General features: G+C 38.5%; 1 protein-coding gene across 1 annotated transcript in view; it reads right to left on the bottom strand.

Moving 5' to 3' along the window:
* LOC115224425 (retinal rod rhodopsin-sensitive cGMP 3',5'-cyclic phosphodiesterase subunit delta) overlaps positions 1–10,000 on the bottom strand; it is a 48,077-nt gene that overhangs the window by 5,830 nt on the left and 32,247 nt on the right. Inside the window, exons 3-4 of the mRNA XM_029795324.2 lie at positions 8,472–8,497; positions 5,496–5,621 (exon numbers count right to left, since the gene is read on the bottom strand). Coding sequence (XP_029651184.1) covers positions 5,496–5,621; positions 8,472–8,497 — 152 coding nt within the window. The remainder of the gene's footprint in view (positions 1–5,495; positions 5,622–8,471; positions 8,498–10,000) is intronic.

Raw genomic sequence — 10,000 nt, 5'->3', positions numbered from 1 at the left:
ACTTGGAAGGAGCGATCTGAGAGGAAGGTACCAACCCATCGTAGAATATCCGGATGGAAACTATATGCTTGAAGCTTGACAAGTAATAGGCAGTGGTTAACCGAATCAAAAGCTTTGGCAAAGTCCAATAAAACAATGTCAACAGCATCACCATCATCCAGGATACGCGTCACCAATTGTGGTGTCAACACTTCAAAGAGTCGTCACACCTCCCATCATCCATCCTTATTTCTTCCCTTAATCATTTAAACAACTTTTGGAGTGCCACAGGCTGAAAGATAGAAATTATCCCTGTATTTTTATGAGATATTTTTTGAATCACAGGTACTTGATTTTTTTTTTTTACTTTAAAGGGGAAAATTACAATTTTATTTTATATATATAAAGCTGAAGTTGTATGGCAGGGTTGGTAGCCTTCAACTAACACTATCTCCTCCGACACCCTGCAGGGCAAGTTGACCAAAATTGAGAGTATGATAGAAGAAGGCTTGCTCTTCCTTCCCTAGAAGAAAAAATTCAAATTGGACCATGTTAACACCAAAAATTATTTACATCAAAAAGGTGCTTTTTTTCTATGAAAATCCCCATTCAAAAAAATTTTTTTACTGCTGTGTCACCATTTTTCGATGTATTTCAACGAGAAAAATGTTCACTTAAAGAGAACAACAAGCTACATAATGCAAAATTTTTACTTTTCAAAAATTCCAATTCTAAAGGGTTGAAACAAACCCGAGCAATGTCGGGCGATACTGCTAGTTGAAAATAAAATATTAATCTTTATCATCTTAATCAAAAAGCAGAAAAAACATCTTTATAGATGAAGATCACTTGAAATGGGAGGAGTTGAATCTTATAAGAATGGAAAAACAAACAACAAATGGGTTGTACCTTATAATGAAACTCTTAAGAGTATTCAAATGTCACTGCAACACTCAAATTGTTGCCTCATTGAGGTCAATTAAGTACGTCATCAAGTACATGCTGAAAGGAAATGACCAAGCTACTGTTAATGATAACGAAATTAGTCAATATCTAATGGGTTTGTATATTGGACCATCTGAAGTAGTTGCATCCATTTTGAGATTTTCAATTAACGAAAGAGTACCTGCAATATTGAGACTGCAGGTTCATCTACCAGGTGAACAAAGAATATTGCTCAGAAATAATGAGGATATATATGGCTATATATAATGAGGAAATAATGAGGATATATAGGCGCAGGAGTGGTTGTGTGGTAAGTAGCTTGTTTACCAACCACATGGTTCCGGGTTCAGTCCCACTGTGTGGCACCTTGGGCAAGTGTCTTCTACTATAGTCTCAGGCCAACCAAAGCCTTGTGAGTGGATTTGGTAGACGGAAACTGAAAGAAGCCCATCGTGTATATGCATATATATATATATATATATACAAAATAAGAAAATGGAGAAATATATCTAAATCATTCATCAACTATCAGATAATACCGAATCATATACTTTATTAAAACACTACACAAGAGCGTTAATATATATATATATATATATATATATGTGTGTGTGTGTGTGTGTATATGTTTGTTCCTCGAACATCACTTGACAACCGATGCTGGTGTGTTTACGTCCCCGTAACTTAGCGATTCGGCAAAAGAGACCGAAGTCCTGGGTCGATTTGCTCGACTGAAGGCGGCGCTCCAGCATGGCTGCAGCCAAATGACTGTAACAAGTAAAAGAGAGAGTATGGCTGTTAATGAAGAACAGATGAGAACAACACCGAGAGAATCCTTTTCATTGTGCATCAATGATGACTTTGCTAAAACCATTACTTTATGCTGAAGTACCCATGTAATTCACTTGGAACAAAGAATGGCAAAGAAGAATGTGAGGAAAAAAAAGTCGAAGGCCATTTGAACGTTTTCAAAGAAGAAACGCTTGGCCGTGTTTGTGTTGTCACATCAAAGACAGGAAAACTTTATCAAAAATTTTATTGCATGAAGGCGGCAAGTTGGCAGAAACGTTAGCATGCCGGGCGAAATGCGTAGCCGTATTTCGTCTGCTGTTACATTCTGAGTTCAAATTCTGCCAGGGTTGACTTTGCCTTTCATCCTTTCGGGGTTGATAAATTAAGTACCAGTTACCCACTGGGGTCGATATAATCGACTTAATCTGTTTTTGTGTCCTTTTTAGTCCTCTCTGTGTTTAGCCCCTTGTGGGTAGCAAAGAAATAAATATTTTTTCCTTTGCCACTATGCACTGACATTTTCAACTTGGAGTGGTTGTGACCCAATGGGTCACACACAGACACATCTAGTATATATGTGTGTGTGTGTGTATTTATGTATATGTATGTATGTATATGCATGTGCAACAGATATGTGGTGCCCAACTTTTATCTTGGTCTCCTATCTTGACACCAAATTGTAAGTGGCACATAAAAAAAGCACCCACTACACTCACGGAGTGCTTGGCATTAGGAAGGGCATCCAGCTGTAGAAACACTGCCAGATCAGACTGGAGCCTGGTGCAGCCTCCTGGTTTCCCAGATCCCAGTCGAACCATCCAACCCATGCCAGCATAGAAAACGAACGTTAAATGATGATGATGATGATGATGGCTTTTTTTTTACCAACAGTGTAATGTTTCTTGCATTCTTCTGGAATGTCGCAGCACCAGAGATATAACAAAATTTGTCTGGGTGATTTCTACACTGACCTCTCAGCATTTTAATGCAATTTTTATTCTAATTAAAGATCTAATTAACCCTTTCGTTACCGTATTTATTTTGAGATGCTCTGTGTTTCATTCAATTTATTTTAAATATAACCAAGAATTTAGTAAAATAATTTAGTTATCATTAAGCTAGCATTGGGAACATAAATTGGGACTAAGGTTTGGTAGAAGATTTTAATTCAAAACTTATGAAAAGAAGACGTTTGTACTACAGAGCCAGAGGCGGTTTTGGCTGGGTTGGTATCAAAAGGGTTAAATATTTATAGATATTTTATATTTTTTTCTTTGAAAATCTGAAAAATAAAAAAAATTAAAGTTATAAAAATACTCTAAATTACCAAATTACCATAAACTAGAGTAATTCTGTGAGAAACGGGTGCCATTTTCGTGATCTAAGCGCAATACTACCCCAGAAAATGTTATTCTTATCTCTGTAGTCAAAATAATGTCCATTTTTGTTGTAGTGTTATTATAGTAATACATATTGTTAATAATTGTGAAAGGAAGAAAATGGAGAATTATGGATGCATAAATAATTTATTTCTTTCAAAGCTTTATAATTTATAATGTTTTTATTGTTTTTATTATGAAAAAATCTTTCAACCTCATTATATCATACAAATAAATTATTTACACATCCATAATTCTCCAATTTCTTCCTTTCATCATTATTAACGATATACATATATAATCAAAATAAGCAACAAAGATATCCAAGGTAGTGTAGTACAATTGTTTCATGCTACTTCATTTTATTAAACACTGTAAATATTACATCAGTTTTAAAATGTCGAGCAATCTTCAGCCACATATAGAATTTTCGGATCTTTTCCTTTTGAACGGCACTTTTCAACACAATTTCTAATTAACTAAACACTTTTAAACTAGTGACAGGATGTTGTCTGTTTTAGATGCAGCAAATGATTTTAGCTAAATAGAGGGCATAGGATTGGTTAAAATTCGAAAAATTAAACTACGTTAAACAAACAAATTACAATTTTCTCAAGAAAGCCAAGAGAAAAAAATGTTTTATTTTGACACATTCTACTCGTATACGAAGTTTAAAAGTGTTTAGTTAACTAGAAATTGTGTTGAAAAGTGCCATTCAAAAGGAAAAGATCCGAATTTTCAATTAAACATATAGAAATTTCAATTAAATTTTCAATCGACATTTTAAAACTGATGTAATGTTTACAGTGTTTAATAAAATGAAGTAGCATGAAACAATTGTACTACTCTACCTTGGATATCTTTGTTGCTTATTTGGATTATAATCACCCCATTTGATTTATATGGATAATACCATACAAAATTCTGGTGCCTTTAACTTAAGTACCATATTCATCTGAATCTAAATTTTGCTGAACTTATATATATATATAAAAGACAAAAAAGAGTGAAAAAACTACAGAAGACTTGTGTTATATGGTTAAAGAATATATTTAAATTATTATGTAAGAAAGGTGTTATAAGATTTTGTTATGTTACTATACATAAAATTTTATAACATTTTTCTAACATAACGATTTAAATATATTCTTTAACCATATAACACAAGCCTTCTGTAGTTTTTTTTACTCTTTTTTGTCTTTTATGTATCCAACTACGTGCTTTCACATACCAACTCTCTCACCTATATATATATATATATATTATAAACAAATTTTGGTAGCATCAAATGTGTTTGGCATTTTACAAGTATGAAAGTAAATATCAAATGTGCAATAGTTGTAAGAACAGCAAACAAAGATTGGGTGTTTTACCCTTATAAGACGGTAAAAAGTTGACAGCAGGCAGCTACAGGAATTGAACCAGTACCCCCACAGATACTGGCTGAGTGCATTTTACCCTTATAAGAGAGAAAAATGTTGCTGATGAGTCATAGGACATAATCACACTCTGGTGTCTGTTCTGGCATGGTTTCTACAGCTGGATGCCCTCCCTAATACCAACCATTTTACAGAGTGTACTGGTTGCTGAATATACCTATTTCTTTATTACCCACAAGGGGCTAAACACAGAGGGGACAAACAAGGACAGACATAGGTATTAAGTCGATTACATCGACCTCAGTGGGTAACTGGTACTTATTTAAAGGCGGCGAGCTGGCAGAAACGTTAGCATGCCGGGCGAAATGCGTAGCCGTGTTTCGTCTGCCGTAACGTCCTGAGTTCAAATTCCGCCGAGGTCAACTTTGCCTTTCATCCTTTCGGGGTCGAATAAATTAAGTACCAGTTACGCGCTGGGGTCGATGTAATCGACTTAATCCGTTTGTCTGTTCTTGTTTGTCCTCTCTGTGTTTAGCCCCTTGTGGGTAGTAAAGAAATAGGTACTTATTTAATCAACCCCAAAAGGATGAAAGGCAAAGTCGACCTCAGCGGAATTTGAACTCAGAACGTAGCGGCAGACGAAATACCGCTTAGTATTTCGCCCGGCGTGCTAACGATTCTGCCAGCTCACAGCATGGTTGCTGAATATACCTATTTCTTTACAACCCACAAAGGGATAAACACGGAGGGAACAAACAAGGACAGACAAATGGATTAAGTCGCTTACATCGACCCCAGTGTGCAACTGGTACTTATTTAATCGACCCTGAAAGGATGAAAGGCAAAGTCGACCTCGGCAGAATTTGAACTGAGAATGTAACGGCAGACAAAATACGGCTACGCATTTCGCCCGGCGTGCTAACGATTCTGCCAGCTCGCCGCCCTAGTTGCTGAATATACCGTAATACAAGACATACACTGTACTACACAAAGCATCGTACTACACACTACAATTACTCACCTTCTAAGCATTTCCCTTTAAACATGATCTTCTGCTCCAGTCGGAACTTGTCCATTGGTTCAGCTGATGAGAAGTTGATCTCTCGAGACACTGCCCGGCATTTCAGGATCTTCTTTGGAACTCGAGCTAACATTGGTGACAGCAGTGGCAGTAGTGGTGGTAGTATTAGTGGTGATGATGGTGGTCGTTGTTGTTGTTGTCCAGAGAGGTGGCAGTGGGGAATTAATAGATAAAAGGAACAAATTGAATTAAAAGACTTAATGAATCAATGAAAATGTTAATGGAGATAGTGGTGGTGGTGGTGGTGGTGGAGATAGTGTTGATATTGTTGGTGGTGGTAGTGGTGATGGTGGCAGTGGTAGTTATAGTGTTGTTGCTATTGGTGGTGGTGGTGGCAGTGGTAGTTATAGTGTTGTTGCTATTGGTGGTGGTGGTGGTGGCAGTGGTAGTTATAGTGTTGTTGTTGTTGTTGGTGGTGGTGGTGGGGTGACAATGTTGTTGTTGTGGGTGGTGGTGATGCTGATAACAGTACATTAGTAGTGTTTGTGGTAACAGTAGCATTAGTGGTAGTGATGATTGTGTTGGTAGTGGTTGTAGTAGTAGTGGTAATAGTACTGTTAGTGGTAAAAAGTGTTGGCAGAAGTAATGGTGGTGGTATTTGTGGTGAAAATGGTGTGAGGTGTGGTAGTAGTAGTTTCAGTTGTATATATCCGTTTGTCTGTCCTTGTTTGTCCCCTCTATGTTTAGCCACTTGTGGGTAGTAAAGAAATAGGTAGGATAAAGACCCCCTTTGGTTATGAATGACCATGAGATTGCACCTAGAAAGTTACCCTCTGAGGCACAAGTCCAGACAAGGGTGCTTATGGAAGACCAGTAGTCATCCATGCCTTCCCTCTTGATGTTGCCAATGTAATCCAAGGGAAAGCTTGGCATCAATGATGCTGCAACTCATTGCTATGGTTGAGTGAACTGGATCAATGTGAAATAAAGTATCTTGCTCAAGAACACAACATACAGCCTGGTCCGGGAAAAGAACTCTCCACCTCATAATTGTGAACTCAACATTTTAACCACTGAGCCATGCACATTCACTAATGAAATGATAGTGGATAAAAAAAGAAACCATGACTCATGTATGGCACAATAGAAAGTAATACAGCAAGATTTCAATTTTGAATTATTCTCAGGTAGCAGGGTCATTTAGTTTCTGTAAACTGTAGTCACAAGGCCTGAAATTTTTTGGGGGAAAGGGGTTTAGTCAATTACTGGTACTTATTTTATCAACCCCAAAAGGATAAAAAGCAAAGCCAACATTGACAGTTTTTGAACTCAGAATGTAAAAAGAGCCAGAAGAAATGTCACTAAACATTTTGTCCAGCGTGCTAATGATTCTGCCAGCTTGCCACATTTGGAGAGCTGCTTTGAATGGCTGCAATGAACTGGAGTTACCTACAGGCACCCAAGAGCCGAGTATGGTAGGAGGGCAGGATGGTGGCTTAATTAAGTTTACCACTCAAGTATGAAAGAGAGGGTGGATTAGAAAGAGGGAGAGAGAGAGTATGTTAAAAAAAAGGGAGAGTGAGTTAGAAAGAGGGAGAGTTAGAAAAATTAGGAACAAGGATGTCTATCTCATTTCATTCTTATTTCTTTATTGCCCATAAGGGGCTAGACATAGAGGGGACAAACAAGGACAGACAAAGGGATTAAGTTGAGTACATTGACCCCAGTGTGTAACTGGTACTTAATTTATCGACCCCGAAAGGATGAAAGGCAAAGTGGACCTCGGCGGAATTTGAACTCAGAACGTAACGGCAGATGAAATACCTATTTCTTTACTACCCACAAGGGGCTAAACACAGAGAGGACAAACAAGGACAGACAAACGGATTAAGTCGATTACATCGACCCAGTGCATAACTGGTACTTAATTTATCGGCCCCGAAAGGATGAAAGGCAAAGTGGACCTCGGCGGAATTTGAACTCAGAACGTAACGGCAGACGAAATACCTATTTCTTTACTACCCACAAGGGGCTAAACACAGAGAGGACAAACAAGGACAGACAAATGGATTAAGTCGATTACATCGACCCCAGTGCGTAACTGGTACTTAATTTACCGACCCCGAAAGGATGAAAGGCAAAGTCGACCTCAGCGGAATTTGAACTCAGAACGTAGCGGCAGATGAAATCTGGCTACGCATTTCGCCCGGCGTGCTAACGTTTCTGCCAGCTCGCCACCTTCATTTCATTCTGTCCACCTCATTTCATTCACAAGGCTTAGGGATGACCCAAGGCTAAGGCAGAAAGCATTTGTCCAGGATGTCCTGTAGTAAGATCACATCAAGAACCTCTGTGACTGTCAAAACAGAAACTTCTTAATCACACGGCCGTTCCTGCATTCTAAACCTGAAACTGGAAAATGGTTAAGAACCTTGTGAAGCAGCCATGTGGTTTACTTATTCAAATTCTACAAGCATGGTTGTGTAGTTAAAAAGCTTGCTTCCCAACCATGTGGTCTTGGGTTCAGTCCCACTGTGTGGCACCTTCAGCAAGTGTCTTCCACTATTGCCTCAAATTGCTCAAAGTCTAGTGAGTAAAATTTAACAGATGGAAATTGCGTGGAAGCCCAACGAAAAAGAGACAATTCTTTTATTTTTAGGCGGTACAATTGATTCATTGCTTGGTTTAACCCCACACTAAGAATAAAATGTTTGGGACCCCCCTCCGCCTACACTTTCACTTCCAACACCAGCAAAAACAACAACAACAACAACATCTCTCCTTTTGAATAAGTAAAACAACAAAAGTAAAATAAACAAATAAAATCAAGAAAGAAAATATAATTAACTTCTCCATCCACCCGTTACTTCGTTTGAACCCACATCCTTCCCCTTCACTCGGCAACCAGCCTACCAACCTTATATAAGGTGTAATGTACATTGCAGACTGATCTGTTTCGTGAAAGGAAGTGCTTACCTTCGTGTTCGACATTAGGCAGGGATCTGGAAAAAGAAAAAAAAAGGGAGAGATAGAGTGTTAGAAAGAGAGGGAGAGTAAGTTAGAAAGAGGGAGTTAGAAAGAGTGAGAGTGTTAGAAAGAGTGAGAGTATTAAAAAGAGAGAGAGTGTTAGAAAGAGAGAGAGTGTGTGTATGTGTTAGAGAGAGAGATGGAGAGAGAAGGAGGGTATGTTTAAAAGAGGGAGAGAGTGAATTAGAAAGGGAAAGAGTGTTAGAAAGAGTGAGAGTGAGTTAGAGAGAGAGGGGGAGAGAAGGTGGGTGTGTTTAAAAGAGGGAGAGAGTTAGAAAGAGAGAGAGAGAGAGAAGGTGGGTATGTTTAAAAGAGGGAGAGTGGGTAAACAAGAGGGAGAGAGTGAGGGAGAAAGAGAGAGGATGCTTAAAAGAGGGAGAGAAAATTGGAAAGAAAGAAAGAGAAAGAGAGAGTGAGTTAGAAAGAGAGAGAAGCGAAGGATAGTGGATTAGAAAGAGTGAGAGTGTAATAGAGAGAGGGAGAGTGTTTTGGATAGAGAGAAAGAGCATTAGAAAGAGAGAGAGTAAATTAGAAAGAGTGAGTTATAATGAGGGAGGATGTTAAAAAGATCAGAAAAAGGAGAATGTTTTAGAAAGAGAGAAAGAGAGGAAGAGTGAGCAAGAGAGAGAGAGAGGAAGAGTGAGCAAGAGAGAGAGAGAGGAAGAGTAAGCGAGAGAGAGAGAGAGAGGAAGAATAAGCGAGCAAGAGAGAGAGGAAGAGTGAGCAAGAGAGAGAGAGAAAAGAGTAAGAGATAGGGAAATAGTGTTAGAGAAAGAAGTTAAACAGGGAGGGGCTGAGAAGGAGAGTGGTTAGAAACAATAAGAATGAAAGAGAGAGAGGGGAAGGAGAGAGAGAGAGGGACAAAGAATATATTGGTGAATCATGAAAAATAATTGTATGACATGCAAAGGAGAAAGGTGTGTGTGTGTGTGTGTGTGCATGTGTGTTGGGATTGAGTACTCAATACATGCAGTAGAGTATATCTATTTGTGTAGAGGCCATGAAGCACGCACACATATATATATATGCATATATTGTCAGTAAATCATAAATCTGAAAGAGAAGTACACTAAGTTATGGAGCAGTAGAGTAATTAAAGATAAAGACAGTTATGGCGAGACTATGGGGTTACCTTGGGTTTCATCTATAAAGCACTTACCTTTACATACATACATACATACATACATACATACATATATAAGTAGTAGTATCATCATCATCATCATCGTCGTCATTTAACGTTCGCTTTCCATGCTAGCATGGGTTGGACGATTTGACCAAGGACTGGCGAACCAGATGGCTGCACCAGGCTCCAATCTGATCTGGCAGGGTTTCTACAGCATGGATGCCCTTCCTAACGCCAACCACTCTGAGAGTGTAGTGGGTGCTTTTACGTACCGCCGGCATGAGGGCCAGTCAGGCGGTACTGGCAAAGGCCACGCTCAAATGGTGCTTTTTATGTGCCACATATATATACA

This window comes from Octopus sinensis, linkage group LG25 (genome assembly GCF_006345805.1).
Source record: "Octopus sinensis linkage group LG25, ASM634580v1, whole genome shotgun sequence".
Lineage (NCBI taxonomy): Eukaryota > Metazoa > Mollusca > Cephalopoda > Octopoda > Octopodidae > Octopus > Octopus sinensis.
The sequence above is the reverse complement of the archived record's forward strand: the minus strand, read 5'-3'. Positions and strand labels throughout refer to the sequence as shown.